At 35.2% G+C, this 25,034-nt stretch overlaps 1 protein-coding gene across 6 annotated transcripts in view; it reads right to left on the reverse strand.

The window, feature by feature from the left end:
• Window positions 1–25,034, reverse strand: part of AFG1L (AFG1 like ATPase) — a 197,326-nt gene that overhangs the window by 78,700 nt on the left and 93,592 nt on the right. For all 6 annotated transcript variants that reach the window (XR_011258582.1, XR_011258581.1, XR_011258580.1 and 3 more), the window contains one exon: window positions 24,453–24,511. Coding sequence is in view for 3 of the 6 variants with exons in the window: in XM_069598185.1 (XP_069454286.1) it covers window positions 24,453–24,511 (59 nt within the window). In the remaining 3 variants the exon portion in view is untranslated. The remainder of the gene's footprint in view (window positions 1–24,452; window positions 24,512–25,034) is intronic.

Consider the following 25,034-nt stretch of genomic DNA (forward strand, 5'->3'; position numbering starts at 1 on the left):
TAAAAAGTGACCCATGCTTATTTCAAAAACCTCAAATATCAAACACATAAAAATAGAAAGTGTATCACCTTCTCAGAAAAAAAGTATGTGTACAGCTTATATCCTTCAAGTTTTTCCTTTACACATAGAGATGATGATAGACAGAAAGAGAAATTGGGATCATATTATACACACTTCTAAGCTTAATCCTTTTTGATACCTTAAAAGTTCTATGAGAGAAATAACTATTATATTTAAATACTGGAAAGCTATACTGCATACCCTACTATTCTGTTTACTAAAAATACAATTCCATAAATAAATGACAAGTAAGAGTACAAAAAAAAGGGTGGGAGACTGGGTGGGGATGTCTTTTCAAATTTTATTTATGTTTTTAGGCAGCTATACATCTAAATATATATCCTGAAGCAGCTATACATTCTAAGATAGCTGCCTCAATCTCATTTAAAATACTTATGTGCTACCATTTCAAAGCTTAAGCAATGATATATAAAAATTCAACACAAAAACTTCTATACACTTTTAAGACTTTTGTAATTTAAGTATAACAAATATATAAAAATCTAAAAATAAGCATCCAGCTCAATCAAGAATCAGAACATTACTAGCACTTCTGAGGACCCCCTAGGATCCTTTTTCACCTTTCCAAATGTAACCAGTATCCTGATTCTAGCATCATAGAATTTTGCCTGTTTCTGGAGCTTTATATAAAAGTGAAATTATACAGTATTCAATATGCATTCTTTTGTGACTGGGCTATTTTACAGTTTATAAGATTTATTCCTCTATACGTTTCGTGTAGTTGTAGTTTATTGATTGTTGTATCATACCCACAATGTGAATATGCCATGATTTATTGATTCATTCTACTGTTGATGGACATTTGGGCTGTTTCTAGTTACCAGCTCTTTCAAATAATGCAGCCACAAACATTTCTGCACGTGATTTTTAGTACATATGCATACATGCTCTTGCTGGATATATACTACTCAAAGAGTTAACTACTTGATCATCAGTTCAATTCAGTTCAGTCACTCAGCTGTGTCTGACTCTTTGCAACACCATGGACTGCAGCATGCCAGGCCTCCCTGTCCATCACCAACTCCCAGAGCTTACTCAAACTCATGTTCATCAAGTTGGTAATGCCATCCAACTATCTTATCCTCTGTCGTCCCCTTCTCCTCCTGCCTTCAATCTTTCCCAGCATCAGGGTCTTGTCATATGAGTTCTTCGCATCAGGTAGCCAAAGTATTGGAGTTTCAGCTTCAGTATCAAGTCCTTCCAATGAACACTCAGGACTGATTTCCTTTAGGATGGACTGGTTGGATCTCCTTGCAGTCCAAGGGACTCTCAAGATTCTTCTCCAACACCACAGTTCAAAAGCATCAATTCTTTGGCACTCACCTTTCTTTATGGTCCAACTCTCACATCCATACATGACTACTGGAAAAACCATAGCTTTGACTAGATGGACCTTTGCTGGCAAAGTAATGTCTCTGCTTTTTAATATGCTGTCTAGGTGGGTCATAGCTTTTCTTCCAAGAAGCAAGCATCTTTCAATTTCATGGCTGCAGTCATCATCTGCAGTGATTTTGGAGCCCAAAAAAATAAAGTCTGACACTGTTTCCACTGTCTCCCCATCTATTTCCCATGAAGTGATGGGACCAGATGCCATGATCTTAGTTTTCTGAACGTTGAGCTTTAAGCCAACTTTTTCACTCTCCACTTTCACTTTCAAGAGGCTCTTTAGTTCTTCTTCGCTTTCTGCCATAAGGGTGGTGTCATCTGCATATCTGAGGTTATTGATATTCCTCCTGGCAATCTTTATTCCAGTTTGCGCTTCATTCAGCCTGGCATTTCACATGATGTACTCTGCATAGAAGTTAAATAAGCAGGGTGACAATATACAGCCTTGACATACTCCTTTCCCAACTTGGAACCAGTCCATTGTTTCATGTCTAGTTTTAACTGTTGCTTCCTGACCTCCACACAGATTTCTCAGGAGGCAGGTCAGGTGATCTGGTATTCTCATCTCTTGAAGAATTTTCCAGTTTTTTGTGATCCACACAGTCCAAGGCTTTGGTGTAGTTGATAAAGCAGAAGTAGATGTTTTTCTGGAATTCTTTTGCTTTTTCGATGATCCAATGGATGTTGGCAATTTGATCTCTGGTTCCTCTGCCTTTTCTAAAACTAGCTTGAACATTTGGAAGTTCACAGTTCATGTACTGTTGAAGCCTGGCTGCGAGAATTTTAACCATTACTTTGCTAGTGTGTGAAATGAGTGCAACTGTGTGGTAGTTTGAACATTCTTTGGCTGCCTTTCTTTGGGATTGGAATGAAAACTGACCTTTTCCAGTCCTGTGGCTACTGCTGTTTTCTCCAAATTTGTTGCCATGGTGGATGCGGCACTTTCACAGCATCCTCTTTTAGGATTTGAAATAGCTCAAGTGGAATTCTATCACTTCCACTAGCTTTGTTCGTAGTGATGCTTCATAAGGCCCCCTTTGACTTCGCATTCCCGGATGTCTGGCTCTAGGTAAGTGATTACACCATGGTGGTTATCTGGGTCATGAAGATCTTTTTTGTATAGTTCTTCTGTGTATTCTTGCCACCTCTTCTTAATATCTTCTGCTTCTGCTAGGTCCATACCATTTCTGTCCTTTATTGTGCACATCTTTGCATGAAATGTTCCCTTGGCATCTCTAATTTTCTTGAAGAGATCTCTAGTTTTTCCCCTTCTATTGTTTGGGTAAGAGTATACTCAGCTTTAGAGGACACTGCCAGTTTTCCAAGATGATTGTGCAACCTACACTCCCAATAGTAGTATATGGGAATTTATGTATTTACTACTGGTATAAAGAAATACTATCAGTTTTTGAATAGTGTCCTTAGATTCAGTAGTTTTAGAAACTCACTTATTGAAGTAATTTTTTGTGTATGATTTTTAGGATTATTCTATAGATGATAGATGGTCCATATATTTCATAAATATACTGCATTGTTTTACTTACTAAAATGTACATGTACCTATAGTTTAACAAGTCCCCTGCAAATTCAGTATTTATTTTGAATCAACTGAACAATTATCATTGAATACTAAATGCTGGGCATATCCTTGGTTACTGGAAATACAATAATGAATAAGATATAGCTTTAGCTCTGACAGTCTGATAGAATTCAGATGTTTTCCTCAAGTTATCATACCCTTCTCCTTCCAATCACAGGCATAATTTTTCAGATTTAGTCTTCCATCAATTGCTTAGCTCTGTGATTTTAGCCTGTCACTTAATATCTCTGGATGTCAGCTTTCTCCTCCATAAAATAAGGAATTGAATCATGGTCCCTTTCAGTCTACAATTCTTAATGTTATTGCTGAAGTTCTCTCAGTTCAGGGCTAAGATCTTCTCTGGGTTTTTTGAGTTCTGGAGTAGACCCCAGCCCCAGAGCCTATCTCAAGTCACCTCAGCTCTTTTGCTCTTGATCATTTCATGCTCCAAAGTAAATAAAAACTTTTTTATCCACTGCCCCACCCCTCCTACCCTGGCTATCCCAGTTTCTCTGACACTTAAAACATCCACACCCTGGAAAGAAGGGAACCCTCCTACTCTGTTGGTGGGAATATAAGCTGGTACACCCACTCTGAAGAACAGTATAGAGGGTCCTTAAAAAAAACTAAAAGTAGAGCTACCATATAACCCTGCAATCCTACTCCTGGGCATATGTCTGGAGAAAAACATGATCTGAAAGGTTATGTGCACCCTAATGCTCACTGCAGCACTGTTTGCAATAACCAACATGGAAGCAACCTAAACGTCCATTGACAGAAGAATGGATAAAGAAGACGTGATACATATACTGGGGCTTCCCTGATGGATGGCTCAGTGGGTAAAGAATCCACCTGCAATGTAGGAGGCACTGGTATATATATGGTGCAATATTACTTACCATTGAAAAGAATGAAATAATGCTATTTGCAGTAACATGGATGGACCCAGAGATTGTCATACTGAGTGAAGGAAGTCAGACAGAGAAAGCCCAATATCATATGATATCACTTATATACAGAATATTAAAAAATGAACAAATAAATTTATATACAAAACAAAGAGATTCAAGGACTTAGAAAATAAACTTATGGCTGCCAGGGGGAAGGGATAGTTAGGGAATTTGGGATGGACATGTACACACTGCTATATGTAAAACTGATAACCAGTAAGGACCTACTGTACGGCACATGGAATGCTGCTCAATGTTATGTGGCAGCCTAAACAGAACGGGAGTTTGGAAGAGAATGTATACAGTATATGTCTGGCTGAGTCCCTTTGCTGTTCACCTGAAACTATCACAACATTGTTAATCAGCTATGCCCCAATATAAAATAAAAAGTTAAAAAAAAACACACCCACACCCTATTACTTCAGCAAGTAAGATCTGTATCTCTCCTTTTTATCCAGCAATTTCAAAATTTCTTTCCCCTGTCAAAAAGCAGGAAAGGAAGACATTTAATACCTGTAAAGTACCTATTATATGACTCAGTTGTGCCAGGAAACTGACTTGAATTTATCTCATTATAATCCTTACCAAAATCATACATAGAACAAGGTAATCATTTTTATACGCCCATTTTACAGTTAAGGAAATTTATGAGGGAGGTTATTTTTTCTTAAATCACTGTCATGGGTTAAATTGTGTCCCCTGCAAATTCATATGTTAAAGTCCTAATCTTGAATGCTCAGAATGTGACTATGCAAGAGATGACAGTCTTTGAAAGGCGACTGCATTAAAGTGAAGTGTTTGTTGTGACAAGTGGGAAAAAAACTGAAGTGTTTATGGTGGGTCCCAATTCAGTATGACTGGTGTCCTTATAAGAGGAGGAAATTAGGATACAGACATGTGTATGCACAAAGGAAGGACCATGAGAAGACAGAGAAAGAAGACAGCCATCTTCAAGTCAAGGAGACAAAAAGCAGAGGAAATCATCCCCATCAATACCTTGATCCTGGACTTCTAACCTCCAGAACTGTGAGAAAATACATTTCTGTGGTTTGAGCCATCCAGGCTGTGGTATTTTGTTATGGTAGCCTTAATCAATACAATCACTAATATTCTTATTCCATTAATAAGTACACAGGAAAGCATTTTTAAGAGTAAAAAAGGAAAAAAAATTATGAAATTTAAAAAAATGTCAGGGCTGAAATGAAAAAGCACCCCGAATACACCTGTTTCTAAGCTGAGCTACAAATCTTACCTTTTCTGCAGCTCCAGCTGGAAGGGAAAACAGTTTTCCTCAGAATTTTTTAAGGAGGTCCAGAGAGGTCACAGAGTCTGCAGATAGCTGAGCCATGATTTGCTCAGGTTATTCTTGCCCCCAAATCCATATCAGGTCTTACCCACCATATCAGGTCTTCCCAGCATGTCACACTGGGAAGACCTGATTATTAAGCAGTAGCCACAGGATCAGTTTTCTTTCACTTTATACAATTTACAGGATTAATTTTTGCTCCCCAACTCCTCCATCTCTGTCCCACAGTAATTACCTCTGCCTAGTATAAATTTCCTAATCACTCTTCTGGAGGTCCACACTGTATGATTCTATTATGACTTCCTATAAGTATTTAGTGCAAAACTGTGTGAGATATATGTACCCTCTACTAAATTCTATACCTTAATGGGTTGTAATACAGTAAATTTCCATTATATAGGACATCTTCTATGTTTAAAGTGTCTGGCCAATTCATAGTCCACTGTTTTTATGACCTTTACTTGATCATCTATACCAATGCTGTCTGTCTTGGTAGGTAAACTCCAAGAGTAGGGATTGCCTGCTTAACTTGCTGCATGTACTCACAGGCCCTACAAAGTTGGACTGGAGTCCAATGTTGATGATGATCTCCTCTCTATTATGGGAAGAAAAAGGAAAGTACAAACTAAACTTTAATGATGATTCTCTTCTATAAACTATACATGAAGATTCTGTTCATATTTTTTAAATATCTCAATAAAACTGCCATAAACTCAGTAAAAGAATTTGAGATGTAAATAAGTGGGCTTATATCATCAACATTATCAAAGAACAAAGTGCCAGGATCCATTCTAAACTCTCTGTATTTAATCATTAATAATATTCTTATTAGTGCCTACCACTCTAAAAAGTAGGCATTCTTCTTCTTATTTTACAGAGGAATAAAGAAATAAAGCACAGAGAAGTTATGAAACTTGCCCAGTGTCAAAGAGCATAAAAGGGGTAGGATTCAACCCAAGCATTTTGGTTGCAGTGTTCATGTTCTTAACTACTTTGCCATATTGACACCTTGGGGTATGTTCAAGCAATCAGGGCTCTTGCTTGGATATACAAAGCAACTGAATATTCATGTAGGCTTACTGGGAAGTTGCGGTACTCTGTTAGCCTGCTGGGGACAAGTCCTACTTTTGCTGTTCATATGCTAACTGAGTAAGACCTCTAGTCTTGATGTTTATCTGGAGAAGCAGCTACGTTACAATGAACAGATCTACTTATCTACATCCAACCTAACTTCACACAAAAATGACACAGGGCAGATTTTTAGAGATTCTGTTCAGCTATATTATATTATACATAAGAACCTGGAAGTTTCCCTACAATAACTGAGATAATAGAAACAGATTTGTTTCAAACCTATATGTCAGCAACTGTGCATGATTTCTTGTCATTTATTTATAATCTACTGTGTTGCACAAGGGTTAATGTGGCTTCATAAAAATATGGCATGTTACCACTTGTAAATTCAATTTCACCATCTAATTTTCAGGGTTAGCTAATACACAAGTAAAGAGTAATTTGACAAAATCTAACAAAGCTTTAATTGCATAGAACCTTTGATCCAGAAGTTCCATTTATAGGAGTCTAACCTACAGAAACACTGACTCATGTGATTAAACATTTGTAAACAGGTTTTTTAAGCACTATCCGAAAAGCAAATAACTAAAATAAACCTAAGTATACAAAAATAGCAGATTAGTTATAAAAATGATAGTACAGCCATAATGTGAACTACAAAGGAACCATTTAAAAGAATAAGATGGAGTCATATTTGGGATCAAAAGATCTCCAGGATATTTACAATGGATAAAAGCACAAGTCAGATTAAGATGTAACTATTGTAACCCCACTGATTTACAACAAAACAAAATTGTATATTTATGTAATATATAGAGATATATATGCATAAATGCTTGAAAAGATACACTAAACTTTTTCCAGCTTAAAGTGATATAATTGACATATAACATATAATTGACATATCAGTTTAAGTTGTATAACTGATATACTTGGTATATTGCAAAAATTACCACAATAGCATTGGTTAACACCTCCATCACACTACATAATTATCGTTTCTTTTTGTGGTAAGAATATACTTACTCTCTTAGCAACTTTCCAGTATATAATACAATATCTTTAACCATAATCACTATACTGTACATTAATCATCTCATAACTGAAAAGTTTGTACCTTTTAACCAACATTTCCTCATTTCCCCCATCTTCAAACCCCTGGAAAACACCATCTATTCTGTTTCCATCAGTTCAGATTTTTCAAGATTCCACACATAAGTGATATCATCTAGTATCTGTCTTTCTCTTCTCTGATTTATTTCACTTAGCATAATGTCTTCAAGGTTCATCTATTTCATCACAAATGGCAGGATTTCCTTCTTTCTCATGGCCGAAAAATATTCCTGTGTGTGTGTGTGTGTGTGTGAGAGAGAGAGAGAGAGACAGAGAGAGACAGAGACAGAGAGAGACAGCATTTTTATCTATTCACCCACTGATGGAAACTTAGGTTGCTTCTACATTTTCACTACTATGAATAATGCTGCAAGGAACATGGGGATGCAGGGATCTCTCGAGAAAATGATTTCATCTCCTCTGAATAAATATCCAGAAGTGGGACTGCTGGATAATATGCCAGCTCTATTCTTAATCTTCTGAACAACTTCCATATTGTTTTCCATAGTGGCTACAACAATTCACAGCCCCACTGGCAGTACGTGAGGACTCCCTTTTCTCCACATTCTCAACATCTATCTCTTATCCTTTTGAGAGCAGCTGTTTTAATGGATGAGAGGTGATACAGCACTGTCATTTTGATTTCCATTGCCCTGATGTGATTATTGATTTTGAGCATCTTTTCAGATACTTGTTGGCCATTTGCATATCTTCTTTGGAAAAATGTCTATTCAGTTCTTCTGCCCATTTTTAGAGTATCCTATTAACAGCGTACTACTGGCCTAGTTTTCCCTTCAGATCTGTTAGTATCTGCTTAATATACTTAGTTGCTCCAATACTGCATGCATATGTATTTATGATTGTTATATCTTGGGATGAATTGATCCTTTTATCATTATAATGATTTTCTTCGCCTCTTATTGAAGCTTTTTTATTTAGAGTCTATTTTGATATACGTATAGCTATCCCTACACTTGGTTTCCACTTGTACTGAATATCTTTTTCAATCCCTTCACCTTGAGCCTGTGTGTCCTTAAAGCTCAAGTGAGTCTCATGTAAGCAGCATATAGTTTGGTCTTTTTTTTTTTTTTTTTCAATCCATCCAGCTACCCTATACCTTTTGACTGGAGAGTTAATCTATTTACATTTAGAGTAATTATTGATAGAAGAGGACTTATTACTGCCATCTTGTTAAGTTTTATAGTGCCCTTTCCCCCTCCTTCCTCTCTAGCTGCCTTCCTTTGCAAACAGATGATTTTCCTTAGTGGTATGCTATAACTCCCTTCTCTTTATTGTCTGTGAACCTACTCTAGGTTTTTGTTTTGTGGTTACCACGAGGCTTACATAAAACATATTATGCATACAGCAGTCTATTTACATTTTACAACTCAACTTCAATCACATGCAAAAACTCTACCCTTCTACTACCCATCTTTTTTGTTTTTGATGTCACAATTCACCTATTTTATATTGCATGTCCATCAACAAATTATTGTTACTGTAGTTATTTTTAATACTCTATCCATTTAACCTTTATACTAGAGCTAAATGGCTACCACACCGCCTTACAGTATTTAGAGTATCCTGAATTTCACTATGTGCTTATCTCTACCAGTGTGTTGTTTTTTTCATACGTTTCATGTTACTAACTATCGTCCTTTCATTCCAGTTTGAAGAATGCTCTTGTTTGAAGAGCATTTCTTGTCAGGCAGTTCTAGCAGTAAGGTACTACCTCAGCTTCTGGTTGCCAGGGAAAGCTGCTATCTATACTATATTTCAAAAGGATAACTCTTGTTGGCCAGTTTTGTTTTAATTTCAGCACTTTGAAATAAAACACATCCCATTCTCTCCTGGCCTGGAAGGTTTCTGCTGAAAAATCTGCTAATGCCTTACAGAGGTTCCCCTAATAAGACACAAGTTTCTTTTCTTTTGCAGCTTTTAAGATCCTCTCTGACTTTTGACTGTTTTATTATAAGGTGTCTTGGGGAGGATTCTCTAAGTTGAGATTGTTTGATGACCTAGAAGCTTCATGAATCTGGATATATAAATCTCTCCCCAGAATTGGGAAGCTCTTAGTCATTATTTCTTTAAATAAACTTTCTACTCCCTTTCTCTCTCTTCTTCTTCTGGAACCCCAATAATTCACAGATTCTTTTGAAGGTATCTCACAGATTATGTAGTCTTTCTTTTCTTTATTCTCCTCCAACTGAATAATTTTAAAGTTCCTGTCTTCAATCTCACTGCTTCTTCTCCTTGATCAGTGTAATACTGAATGTTCTCTATTGCATGTTTTTTCATTTCATTCATTGTATTCTTCAGTTTCACAATTTCTGCTTGATTCTTTTCTATGACTTTTATCTCTCTGTTAAACTTTTCACTTTATGCATTTTTTTCTTGATTTTGTTGAATTATCTTTGTGTGTGTTTTCTTATAGCTACTGAATTTCCTTAAAACAACTATTTTAAATTCTTTACAGGGTAAATCTCATACCTCCATATCTCTGTGATCCTTTGGTGTCACACTTCCTTAACTTTTTATGTTCCCTGATGTTTTGCGCTGTCTTCACATTTTAAGTAGCAGTCGTCTCCTCAGCCTCACTGATGCTCAGTCGTGTCTGACTCTTTGTGACCCCACGGACTATATAGTCCATAGAATTCTCTAGGCCAAAATACTGGAGTGGGTACCCTTTACCTTCTCCAGGGGATCTTCCCAACCCAGGGATCGAACCCAGGTCTCCCGCATTGCAGGAAGATTCTTTACCAGTTGAGCCACAAGGGCCACCCAAGAATACTGGAGTGGGTAACCTATCCCTTCTCCAGTGAAGCAGTCATTTCCTCTGCTGCTGCTGCGTCGCTTCAGTCCTGTCTGACTCTGTGTGACCCCAGCCCACCAGGCTCCCCCATCCCTGGGATTCTCCAGGCAAGAACACTGGAGTGGGTCAGCATTTCCTCCTCCAATGCATGAAAATGAAATTGCTCAGTCGTGTCCGACTCTTAGCAACCCCATGGACTGCAGCCTACCAGGCTCCTCCATCCATGGGATTTTCCAGGCAAGAGTACTGGAGTGGGGTGCCATTGCCTTCTCCAGTCATCTCCTCTAGTGTTTACTAATTGCTTTAAGGACAGAAATATCTTCCATCAGCCCTAGTAGAGATGTCGAGGCTTTCTCAGATCTTCTAAGATCTTTCTCAGATCTTCTAAGGCTACAGGGCTTCCCTGATAGCCAGTTGGTAAAGAATCCGCCTGCAACACAGGAGACCCTGATTTGATTCCTGGGTCAGGAAGATCTGCTGGCGAAGGGATAGGCTACACACGCCAGTATTCTTGGACTTCCCTGTGGCTCAGCTGGTGAAGAATCCACCTGCAATGCAGGAGACCTGGGTTCGATCCCTGGGTTGGGAAGATCCACTGTAGAAGGGAAAGGGTACCCATTCTAGTATTCTGGCCTGGAGAATCCCATAGACTGTATATAGTCCATGAGGTTGCAAAGAGTCAGAAAAGACTGAGCAACTTTCACTTCACTCACTACTTGATGATTCTTGCTCCCTCTTGTGGAAGAACTCTTAAGCTTGTATGCCCTCTCTGGATCCTGTAACACACCAAGCCTAGTGCTGACAGCCTCCCTTCTGTTTTTCCAAAGATAAGACTAAAGCTCAAATTTGTGGTCTTTCCCTGGCCCACATTTTCAGGCTGATTTTCTGAACATGCTCACAAAACATCTGCCAAAGCTCTTTCTCACTAGCAACATTAGGGGCACTCACAGGGCACCTGTCTCAGAGTTGGGGGGTGGGATAAGAGGAGGCACATAAAACCCTGAGGGTGACCACGGCCATGTGAGGGGGATGTGTGGGCAAGGTGCCCCCCATAGCTGACAGACAAGCTTCTTAAAAGCGTCCATGAAGTAGTTAGTAGAATCTTCCTTCCTAGAATCCTATCTGCTGCTCTCTCAGCCTCTTCCCATGCTCCAGGCACACAGCTCACATCCAAGATCATCTCTCCTGGCCCCATGCTGCACTGCCTGCGGGAGAGTGATGTGGATAAAAAGTCAAAGTATTTCTCTTACCCTCTCCAATGAATCCAAAGTCTTACTTGTTTTTGCTCCAACAGTGTGCTGGGACTTCTCCACTAACAATCTGGACATCCATAAAAGCTCTCCCTTGTTCTTGGGTGATTGTGTGTGTCCAGGGGCTCCCAGAACATGGTCAGGATGGCTAGAGCTGGTTCATGGCCACTGTAGGGTCCACAGCAAAGATAGAGGTCTATATATGTGTTTCCTGACAGATGGGTGGGCACTGTCCTCCCAGGTCCCTTGGTGTATGGTGCTGAATCTCACAAAATTACTTTTGTCTGTGGATGGATGCCAAATTATTGGCGGTGGAGGGGGTAACATGAACACAAGGTCTCTTATTTAGCCTTGGTGCTGATGTCAATTCTCCACATTCCATTTTTAAGAGTGGTTACTCCTGAGGAGGAAAGTAGTAATGAAGTCAGAGTGGAAGGTGGGAGAAAATGGGGAGAGAGTAGTGAAGGGGGAGATTTCAATATGTAGGACATACACACACACACACACACACACACACACACACACACACACACTAAACTGATGTTTGGACTTTTTAACTTAACACATTCACTTATCTTTCATGAAATTGTATAAAAGGAAAGATCTTACAGAATTCCATGTATTGTGCCCAAATAGTGGTGCCTGGAAAAAGCTGATAGCTATCTTACTGAAATCATAGCTATTATACATTTCCAGCTTTGTCATAACAAACAGAATTTTAATTAATATTCCATTGTTCTCCCACTATTTACTTTATCCAAGAAAACCAGAGTTCTCATTCTAGAAGTTAAAAAAAGAAAATCATAAGAATGACATACAACAGACTAGAAAAAGTCGATGCCTATACCTCTTGAGTATCCTTTTTTTTTTTTTTCCACTTTATTTTACTTTACAATACTGTATTGGTTTTGCCATACATCAACATGAATCCGCCACGGGTGTACTTGGGAATCCTTTTTATAAGCATGCGAAGTGAAAGTCGTTCAGTCATGTCTGACTCTTTGCGACCCCATGGACTGTGCAGTGCATGGAATTCTCTAGGCCAGAATACTGGAGTGGATAGCCTTTCCCTTCTCCAGGGGATCTTCCCAATCCAGGGATCAAACCCAGGTCTCCTGCATTCCAGGCAGATTCTCTTTACCAGCTGAGCCACAAGCAATGCTTGCTACCGAATACAAACTGCAGCTCCTAGAAGCTTTCATTTTCTCCCACAAAAAGGAACTGTGTAATACATTCCCAGGTGAACAGGAACTTCCCACTATATATGCAGTTTTGCAAACTCTATTTTTTCAAATTGAATAAATTTATCCACAATATTTTTCCTTCTCCTAAACAAATAATCAGAGGTAAATAACTTTTCTATCTCAAAATATATAACTGCACTATAAATATGCAAAGTCCATAATGCATATAATTCATTCACACTATAATCACAACTTCCAGAATAATAAGAAAAATGAAACCTCAATAATATATTTCTATTTTCAGAGAGTTCACTATTAAGACTTTTAGTAACCAGGGCAGCATTTACAAATATTCTAAACTCTGGTTCTGCTCTTTCTTCATTGTATTTGCTCAACTTTTTGTCACTTCACTGTTCATTAGCACTTTTATTTGAAGATGAAAAGAGGAAGGGAAAGAAGACAAATGCAATCTTTCAGCTTATTCTTATCACTGATAAAAGATCTGAAGAGTAAATTTTAAGCTATTAGCTAAAACAATATTGAGATATCACTATATTTAATTTATCATTGCATATAACCAAAGGTAGATTAGTAAGGTAAATTACACTTTTATAAAGGATAAAAAGTACCTTATTGATAAAAGCAACTAAGAATATAATTAATCCAATGACAGTAAGATTATAATATATAAATATAATGAATATATAATGTTAATACATACACACACACACACACACACACAGTGCAACATGGTTTGGAAGAAAGAACTCTCAATAAAAAGCAGGAAACCTAGACTTGGCTCTGCCAGTAGCTGGGTGATCTTAGGCATGAGTCAGTTACTTCCACTGCACCACAAGGTGGTAAGATAAATGTTTCTCCTTCAAACTGACACCCTGTATGTACACACACATATACATGCTTTTATTTACAGGCAAGGCGGGTACTCACTAGCTCATACCAGTAGGACAGGACTGACTGTTCATAGGCCAGCGCCTGTTCTGATTGGTCTGTCAGTGCTGTACCAGTTGTTAAACAGTGTGAATTATCATCCTATTTACAACCAACCCCAAATTACAAAATGTCTAACATGTATATCCCTGCGTTTGCAGTCTGCCTTCCACACACAATGAGGATATTCCAAAGTTAAATAGGCCCTCCTTAACCTCCAGTTAAAATTTAAGAGCACAATTCCTTTCCTACTCCCTTTCTCCTCTCTCAAAAAGAGTTTCTGTACATTTTCTGTTCTGTATTTGTCATCTCTCACTGCTGCTGCCGCCAAGTCACTTCAGTCGTGTCCGACTCTGTGCGACCCCAGAGATGGCAGTCTATCAGGCTCCCCCGTCCCTGGGATTCTCCAGGTAGAACAATGGAGTGGGTTGCCATTTCCTTCTCCAACGCATGAAAGTGAAAAGTGAAAGTGAAGTCGCTCAGTCGTGTCCGACCCTCAGCAACCCCATGGACTGCAGCCCACCAGGCTCCTCCATCCATGGGAGTTTCCAGACAAGAGTACTGGAGTGGGATGCCATTGCCTTCTCCCTACTCATACCTTATTTAGTTCCATGCCAAGTAACTTCCCACATATACTGAAACTATTTTTAGCTTTCCTCCTCTGCTTTCACCTTCTCCCTTCTAAACCTTGTGCAGTTTTCTCAAGAAAGCCTCTACTGCATTCCAATTAGAGCAAGATAATATCATAAGCGTGATTATTAAACTAATAATGATGGTAGTGATACATCCAAATAGAGAAATTAAAAGGCCAAACACACAAAACAAAAAACAAAACACAAAGAAAGCAAAACAAGTTTTTTAAAAATTTTTAAAGGCAAAACAAAGCTCCAGTTTCACTGACCTTCTGAAATTTGTAGACACTTAAAAGGAGTCCATTCAAAATTGACATAAATTTCCATTCCATTCACTCATCCCCCATAATTACTAGCAGTATAGAAGGTAGAAAACTTATTTAGAATTTGTGGCTTTATTTTCATACACTGTTGTTTTATATAACTGTTAACATTATAATCTCCCAACATACAGTTAATCATTCTTCACTCATTTTGTACTGTAGCATGCTATTTTTCCTATAATTATTTGTTGGTGTTTCTAATTCCTTGACTAGAATTTGACTGATTTCCTTGATGGCAGGATTCATCTCGGGACAATATTCCTCACTGCAACTCCAGTGACTACACACTATTAAGTGCATGTCAAAATCTAAATATTGTTATCTTCTATTTTATCTTACAAAGGTGTAATATTTGAGCTTCTTGGGGAATCACACTTCTGTAGACTAGCTAGCTTAAGACCTGAAACTTGCCCAGTCAGTGACAGAGTCAGGTTCACAATAGACAGCCTTCTCAATCCATTGTTTTTTCTGTTATATCATGGAAACCATGTAAATATGTGACATGACTACATGGTTTCTTCTACTTTCAGTTTTAAGAGTTTTAATAATTTAAGTTATTTTAGACATTATGCCAGAGTTTATTCAGTTGATGAGCTATATCTTTATAATCTATGAAACCCAGGAATTATTATTCATTCACTATTGGCTGAGGAATACACTAAAAGGACTTCCACCTGTCTTTAGAAACAAATTACAAAATTTACATTTAATAACCACAAAAACAAATTGAACACTAACCACAGATATTAAGGGTACATTCTAATTACACATTAAGAAGTCTTTTCTATTAAGTCTAATTTCAGTGCCAATCTACATTTTGTTCTTATTAATTTTATGTGTTTGTCTGTATATTCATTGTCTCAATAACCTACATATACTAGTTAACACCAACTTAAAAATGGGAGGTATAGATCAGCTACTACAATCAGTAGTAAATAAATATATAAAGTATTTTGGACCAAGCACCCCTGAAATACTGTAATTTTGAGAAAGAAGCTAAACTTACTATAGCAGAAAAAGATTTCTTGGATATCTTGAAGGCTTAAAAACTTGGCCAAACTATTGTTCAATATGCACACAGTTTGCGTCTTCATGCTCAGATGTTGTTGAAACAGCAGACTTAAAAGAAATAATGTCAATGAATCCTACCAAGCACTACACATGACCTCTGGGGTAATTAGCAATCATTCAAAAGCAACAAGACTAAAATGTTCTATTCTTTATTACTGTCAGCTCTTATCTTGATCAGCATTTTAATAAAGATGGTTCGTTTCTAAGACAGTTTCATGAATCAGTCATAATTACATTCTGACATGCAGTGAATAGTAAAGCAAAACTAAATATCACTTCATCAACCTTTCTAACCTTTATGCAAGTATTAACTGTAAATAATTTTTACACAATCCTACAACAGAAAATCTGCATATTTCTTAGCTTTGTACATACTTTACCCCAAATGAATTTCCTGTGACCTATACCTGAAAAACACAATCAGCCATAATTATCTAGTTTTGTGAGATGTTCAGGTGTTGCCTTTCAGAGTTCAAATCAACTTCAAGTATAAAAGGCTACTTTATTCTACAAATGGCACAATATGCAAAATGGGTTAAGTAGCCAAAGCATCTCAGAGCATTGTGGCTTGAAAGAAGTCTATCCAGAATCAAAATGTCAGAACAAAAATACACTAAAGCAAAGCAGTACTTATAAAAATAGATTCATAGATTACATATTAAGAAATGGATCGCTGACAACTACTGCAGAAAATCTTTTAAATAAAATATGTTAAAAGAAGGATATTAATTGGAAGGAAATCTGAGCACTGAAGTATCTGAAGGGCAAATTTTTAAAAAATACAATTCCAAAAGAGCTGATGGAACAGGGTAAAAATTAATCAGAAATATAAACTTAGAGATACTACTCTGATATTGCAGATAATATGCAAAGTGTTTTAGCCACCCCCACCAAATACATAATTTACACTAGAGTTCTGAAATAGCTAATCTCTCTTTTTGCTGAGGACTAATTTTTAAAAATATTTTAGATAGTCAACGTAATATAGGTCAACTACCTGAATAAATTGTTACTACATTTTAGATGATGTACTGTCTCAGGTCTTAGAAAATTTGAAAATAAATGCAATGCTTTCTCAAGGATATTTCTTGTGTTTCCAGCAGTAGATATAGAGTATCCATACAGAACCAGATTCCCAAACCTGGCTTTCCAATAAGTACCTCAAGTTAAGTAAAGTTTATGGTAAATCTACTGAGTGACATTTTTAAACCAAACTGACTTCCATTTAAAAGCTTAACTACAGGGAAAAAGAAACATAGGTATCATTTTACTTTGTGTTATTTCAATTTGAAAAGTAAGTTCTTTTGAAAGTCAATCTAAAATCACTAATATGTTTTCTCATATTATAAAGCAGCCTCGCTAGAATGTTACCAATATGAGGGAAAAAGTAATATAATAAGCATCTTTTATACATGGAATTAAAAACAAAAAAATAAGTCTTTAATGTAATAATTTTTGTTTGACTCTTTTATTACGTTTTCTTGATCATTATTCCTCTCTCTTATTGGAGCCACAAGCAAAGAAGAGAAGAGAAGTTTTGATTCAAGAAAACAGATTTCCCAGAAAGGAAAAAAAAATGAGATTAAGATTTGAACAAAAGCTAAAGATGGCTTCCTCTGAGCACTGATGAGGTCTGCCGCTACCTCATTACTAACAACTGAAAACTTGGGATGCATTTTGTTTCAAGAGAATCCAAAAGTCCTTGCTATAAAGCAGACAGGGGAGTGCGAATCCATTCACTCTTTCTGTATCACCACCATTATGTAAGCAGTATAAAACACTGCCTTTATGCTGCCAAGCCACAATGACTCTTCCTACATCAAAGGATTTTCACCACTAGGGTTTTTTCTTCAAAATTTATTCAAGCTAAGGGCAGAGAGACAACAATTCATACACGCTAATTACGTCTAATTATCTATTCCCTTTTCTGACCAGCTCTGGCCAGTGTTATTTGCTATCTGGATTTCTCACAACCTCCCTTTGCCCTGTCCATCCAGCCCAACAGTGAAGGCTTTGAAGAAAACAGTCATGGCTTTTTAGAGTTTTCTCAATATAGAGTTCAAGCAAATTAAATAATTATTCTGTTAGTTTTGACACATTTATGGGTTAAATATGAGGACCTCTTGGTTAATTTGGCAAATTCCTCACATCTCTTCATGGTTGGAATCATAGTAACACCCTCTCTTACAGGAGTTTCTCCTCAGGCTTTCTTTTCATGATCTAAATGAAATGTTTATTGGATTAAAGTTCTTCTCTGCAGACCTCCATGGTGGCCTATGACAAAGAGCTTAAAAGTTCTATTAATTGGCTTGAGTTTTCAGGGAGGGGAAAGGGAGAATTTTATTTCACATTACATCACTAGCCAAGAAAATTGCCACATGTAATTAAACTAATTTGTCTCATGAGTCAAAGAAACAACTAATTCATATTTAAGACACACTTCCCTTAAACCATTTTCGTCATCAAAGAATTGATTTCTTGTAATTTAACCAAAAATAACTATTTACTATTCTGAGAAGAGAATTCAAGACCTAAACAGTACGTGTTTTACATATAAGCAATAGCTTGCTATATTCCAGCTTGATATAAATATGTAGTTATATATATTTTATACATAATTATACAGATACAAATATATATTTAAATATTTCATGGGAAATCATTATTCTCATTTTATATAAGACATTTATGGGAAATAATATTTTAAAAGGCATACACCCCAAGTTACGTTTACATAGGTAGGCTCAGACTAATAGAAGGTATACATTCTGGTATGAAGATGGACAAGAATTACATTTTAAGTCCTATAACAACAATTTTTATTCTAGATACTTATTAATTTCACGGACACAGCACAAAACACTACTACATGTAAAGCTTAGTGCTTATACTGAAGCCAATTTTTAAAAAATACTTTTCCTCAAATATATATAAAATAGGTTTATAAAAATATCTCAGGTAATTTACATACTTTATTTGCCTCAAACTTGGTAATTATAGGAATATTTTATAAGTCAAATAGTAAGTTTTATATCTTAAAATATTAAATACTAAAATTCAAATGAATACTTCATTGATTTGTAAGGGAAAGCCAAAATTCTTTTCACTTTTGGAGTTCAGTTTACTACTTTTGTTGTTTTTTGTTTCTTTCCATATTAAGCATTAAAAAGCCAACTCATAAGTAAAGACATTATCACACTAACAAAGGGTTAATCCTTGCTAGGCTGACTCAGGTGACAACACAGTAGAGGTCAGTGGGGCTGACACTGACCTCAAAGGCTGATTCTGATTATTTAGCCCTGTGAAAGCTCCAGTATTGAAAGTGGTAATGAACAAACTGACAAATCAATTTCACCAATGAAATGAAAATTGTGGCAGGAAAAAAATGCAAACATACACTTAGCAAGTCTACAAATCCTAATGCAGGTGGCTGAACAAAGGCTGAACACTGAAGCACTTTATATAAGGGTTATACACAATTTTGCTAGTTTATAACTAGAGATCACACCATGGTAATAGCCTCAAAGAGTTCACAGTAGGTATAAAATCCCTCAGAAAAAATTCCTCAGGAAACAAAACCACAAATGCTTGTACATAGCTAAATTTATTTTAAGTTTTAAATAAAGAATGCAAAACCGCTTAGAAACATTAACAACCAAGTAGAAGAAATGAAGTCGTTGCTTGAACATTAAACAAATATTATAAAAATTGTAATAATAACAAAACTATTACTACCTTAGATTACAAAGTATTTTTATGTACTGCATATTTCAACTCAACAAATGTTAAACTAAAGCAGATTATGATGTTTTCCAAAGGGGCAACTCTTCATCAGGAAAGGGAAAATTCACATTTATAAGTGTTAATGTTAGTATCTTGTTTTTTTCTAATTTCTTCATCTGACACTCATCAAAGAGAAAATTATACTGTTGAATCCCTTGCTGGTTATTTTTGATCAACTTACAGTTATCATTTCAATAATCTATTAATCATCTAACTCACTTAATTTTAAACAGAAATAAAAAACTTAAGAAATAGTTTTCTAAAATGTTACTATCAATGAGAGTTAAAGTGCTATATTATTGACAATAGAATCTGTCACCCTGTGGCAAAAACACTACATTTTTATATTCCATAAGAATATCTCCCAAGGGGAATTATTTTAGATTTGTCCATACTGTTAAATGAAATAAGCAAATCATAAAAAGAAAGTTAATGAAATTCACATGGAGATTTTTTTTAACTCTAAAAATTATGATAGCATTTATCTTTTTCAGGACTCAGTACAGAATGAATCAAACAAAATGGTTGATGTGGGTGTAAGTGATGGAGTGAACAGAGAGATTTTTTTTTAACCCAAACAGAAAACATCCTCCAAAATATGATAGAGTGCAAGATTTGACCAAATGGGAAGAGCAGTGTTTGCCAGGCAATCCATTTATCAAGGAGGCCAATAATAGTCTAGATGAAATTAACGCAAGAAACTTTCTTAGGATCAAAATATCAATTGGTCCCCGTTTTCTTTTAACCTCAGTAGTTTCAAATAATGCATGCAATGCAGTGAGATTATGTTTAAAGTAAGACATTATTCTTTTTAAATGTATACAACAGAAGACATTCTAACAAAGCTGATATTTCTCAGGTTACCAAATTATTTGAGGCTAAAGCTGGACCACACTCTTGCCTTTAGTTCATCAAGCATTCTCCCTTCAGTCAACTGTTTATCCAGCAAGTTCTCAAAATGTCACCTTCTCCAAGACCTACTAATGAATCTATGCTGACACACGTTTTCCACCATATAAAACAAGTTTATAGAAAACAAGTGCTACTTAGTGTTATTTTTAACAGTTGTTTGTCTCTCTGTCCTTTGTATATTGCATAGATTAGGGGTAAAAAATTCTTTAAAGAGCCAGAGAGTAAACATTTCAGGCTTTAAAGACCATACTTCTCTGCCACAATTACACAACTCTGCAACCACAGTCAGAAAATAGAAATAGATAACATATAAAGAAATGCGCATTAAGCTTTTCAATAAAACTTTATTTACCAAAACAGGCACAAGCGAGATTTGACCACTGTCTGTAGTTTATTAACCCCTGGTATAGATTATCAGTCTACTCTAAAATACTGCAGTGCAGAGACTGAGACAGATGTATTTAATTTTATAAATTGGTGCTATGTAGATACCGAAAAATGCTTTCACAACTATATCTGTTCATGTACTTAAAAAGAATTGCCTAGGTTTTATTAAAATCACGACAAAGATTCTTCAAGAATAAATCATCAAAATCAAATATTAAGTGACATGAAGTTTCAAGGAGGCACAATAATCATAATATTAACCATCCTTTTATATAAATAAGGAAATGTTAACTGCCAAAATGTTTTTTTTAATATACTTACATACAATACAAAACATACTCTGCTTTTATTTTGGGCAAAGGAAATCTGAGTTTTAAATAAAATCCCAAACGTCAAGTAAACAGAAGAACAGTAGTTACTATTCTATGAAAATTCAATGAGCTAAGTATTAAGCACAACATTTTTAATCTATGTAATTTTCATGCTTTTCCCATATGCTTTTTCCTCTATGTTGAACGCCCTTTTGTGCTTTGTCTGGTAACTAATTTTTCATAACCTGCTCTTTGGAAATACTCCTGACATGTGCCATGTCCTCTACTCAAACTGCTAGTGTGGGCTGAGGTCTCTTTTTTATACTCTGCATTCTGTAGTTAACTTAATTACAGAAGTTCACACATGAAATGAAAAAAAAAACAACTTTATTGTCTGATTGTAGACAATACCCAAGACACTAATTAATCAAATTCAGTGACCACCACCAATATATTCTTACCATAATATCTCCATTAATAAGTTATTATTTTTTACTGGTAAGGAAAAATCTTAGTTTGTTCAGGAAGCTTCATGAGAATTGCAATTTTTGAATTACCATATATCCAAAAATACACATTTTGGGCTTGGATTTTCATAACAGTGCAGTTGACAAGAGGGCACATCTATTCTTTTTCAATTTAGTGCAAACTATTCTACACTATTCCAGAACAAACTTTAGGTGAAAAAGTCTCAGTCCAGCTTGATTTTTTTTCCCATTGGTTCTTCTTCTATATTATTGTAGGATTCTCTATCCTTTTAGTTTTACACCAGAACAGCACATTATTCTATTTTATCTTTATGTTTTCTTTTTTAGAAATACAAATTATGTGAATATTTGATCTGTTGTCTAAGTTTCCATACTAACACCTTCTCTGTAATAGTTTTTAATTTCTGACTATTTTGGCTTCATTTTGTGTGATTTCTTTTCATAAGTCCGATCTCTTTATCACTGGTTTTATTTTCAGTAGTGTTGATTCATTGACTTGCTTTTAGTAAGATGCTTTTCACTTTTTAATGGGTCTGCCTTCAGTCTTTTCTTAGCTCTGCCAGCTTATTTTTCATCTAATCTTACAGTTTTTCATCTCTGGTTTCTTATTTCATTGGTACCATAACTTTAGTTTCTTTTAAAATATAGCAAAGTTTTAACTGAAAAAAATCTCCCATTTCCTGGGATAATTCTTCTAAAGCAAGTTTTCATGTTTTTTTACTTGTTTAGTTCATGCCTACCTCTCCCCCATCTATTCCTGATACTTCCTTCTTATTGCTGCCATTTCATTTTTTTAATAGTCTCTGCATGGAACCCATGTTCAGTTCATTTTACCTTCTGCTATATTTCTCAGTTTTGAATATGGGTAGTCTTATTCAGGTCTGCTGATTTTCTAGGAAGGGTGGGTAAAAATATACTAAAAAGTTTTTATTATAAAAATAATTAAATATCATTCCAGAAATCTTTGAAAGGTCTAAAACAGATAATTTTAATCATCTACAATCTTATCATTCAGAAAAAAAGTTCTGTTTACATTTCGGGATATTTATTTTCAGTATTTTCTATGTATGTATATTATTTCCAAGAAGACTAATAGATATACTTACATTGTATTTTTCCACTCATATTATCCTTGAGCATTATTCTACATTATCACACTATTTTTGAAAATGTCATTCTAAATAACTATACTATATCCCCTCATGTGACTATACTATAATTTACTTAACAAATCTTCTAAACATGGGAGAGAAAGACATTCCCATCATTGCTTTCTTTTTTCTTTGTTTTTACAGTTATGCCATTTATATTTTTGTATCTATGGAAAAATATGGCTCTGAGTTTCCAAATAACAAAAAGAAAAAAAAATTAAGGGTAGGAAGGAATTAAATTCAACCTGGCCAATTTTTGTTGCCTGTTAGCAATGATATGTTAAACTATCACAAAAACTAAGGTTTGGGGTTTTAAAAAATGTACAGCTACAAAGATGTCTGAGAACCTTTTAATTTGTTACATTCTGTGAGTCTTCTCTTTATACTTTGTGTGTTTTATGCTTCATGAAGAAACTATTTTTAGCATCTATTTTTCTTAGCTTCCCTGTTTATGTTTTGGTATCTACATACACCACATTACTTTAGATTTCTAGGTGGAGAAAATACTGCAAATCTACCTTCTCCTCAAATATAAAATAAGAATATAAAGGGGAAAAATTGTTAACAGCATAAATCTTCAAAAAGTACTTTTTCCTACATCTATAAGTATCTCAGAAAAAATAAAATCCTCTGGGAGCCTAAAACTGGTCAAGGAAACAGATGTTTGGATAGCACAGGGAATAAAGTTTGGCACTAACAACTGTACTAACAATAGCTCCCACTGAAGTATATTTCAAAAAGATTGTCTGACTACATCTTCAAAATATTTGAAGATAAATGTTTTTACTCCTCCTTCTTGGTAAGAATTTTTGAGTTTTATGTCCTTAAAAAAAAATACAGTTCTATCCTTTCTTTGGATATGCTTTTATGGACAGTGAAAAATGTGCCTGAGAATTACAGGAATTATATTTGGGCATATGTGCTTCTTTCTGATACTTATCACATTCTGCTTTGTGTTAGAGGTATTTGGGTACATAGTATATACCCAACTAGATTATAAATGACTTGCAAGAAACACAACTTACTTAATGATTATATTATCCATTATACCTAATGTAGTACTTTGCACATAGTAGGTTCCCAATAAATACTGGTAGAATGACTATTAAATAATTACATTAAACATTATTTAAATTAACAGTGAAAAAGGTGGCTACTTTATTCTTAATCATATTGTAATGAAGACTATTTTAAACTCTTTGCAGTGATGATACACACAAATATTTAAACTATGTGCCTCAACTTGACATAATTTCATGATAACTTGATGGCAATCACATTTAAATATATTAGAATATTTTTGTAATAATGCTACTCTAAAATAGCAACTTTAATAGCTGGGAAAACATGTTAATGGCCATTAACCAGAAGGAAACAAGAAACATTAAATATTTTTTCAGAAACCAATGTATAAGTTCAAACATTCCACTATAATATATATGAGCAAACCTCAAATTAAAATTCATAAAATGCAAACTATCAAATGTTTCAGCTAGACAATAATTTATACCATATTTTGCAATTTTTCCTGCATACAAATTGATGAATACTATATAAAAAAGATTTCTTTCTTCTTTAGTATCTTTAACTATTACTATAAATATCAAAATAAATTCTACTTGAATACAAGACTATAGTGATACCGTAAAAGTCCTTGATTACCAATCAATATGATATTAGTCACTAAAGACAAGTAAGTGATTTTTCTTACCTTCAGGACAGCTATGAATGGGACAAAATTAGCTCTTTGGAGTCCATTTTTATAGAGATCTGAAAGAAAAAATTAGTATTAGCTTTTCACTTGGCCTAAATCATAATGTTAGGTTATATTTTAGCCTAGCAAATAAAGCTTTCTACTGATGAAAAAGATAAAGAAGTGAAGGAGAATAAACATAACCAAAATTCGTCTCTATTCTGGTACTATACAAAATTTATTATGTTCTTAATAATAAAATAAAAAATTAACAATCATAGAAAGAACATCAAAAGATCTTCGACCAAATTAGCTTTAAACTATAATAAAATGCAAGCAAAAAATCTGGATGATATCACAAATTATCCTACATCAATAACTCAATGTAAAAAGATGATCTATTTAAAATTATTAATATTTGAACACCTAGATTCTATCAGGAAACAAATTATATCCCCCTTACCTCACCCATAATAAAAGGTCTCAGTACAGAAAACTGTGTAAATACAGTGCCTTTTAAGAACACACACCAATAGATGGAACTGTGTATGTATTTGTGTCAAAGTTATATATTCGCCATGAAAGTAAATAACATTAGGG

Source organism: Ovis canadensis, chromosome 8 (genome assembly GCF_042477335.2).
Source record: "Ovis canadensis isolate MfBH-ARS-UI-01 breed Bighorn chromosome 8, ARS-UI_OviCan_v2, whole genome shotgun sequence".
In the NCBI taxonomy this organism is placed as follows: Eukaryota; Metazoa; Chordata; class Mammalia; order Artiodactyla; family Bovidae; genus Ovis; species Ovis canadensis.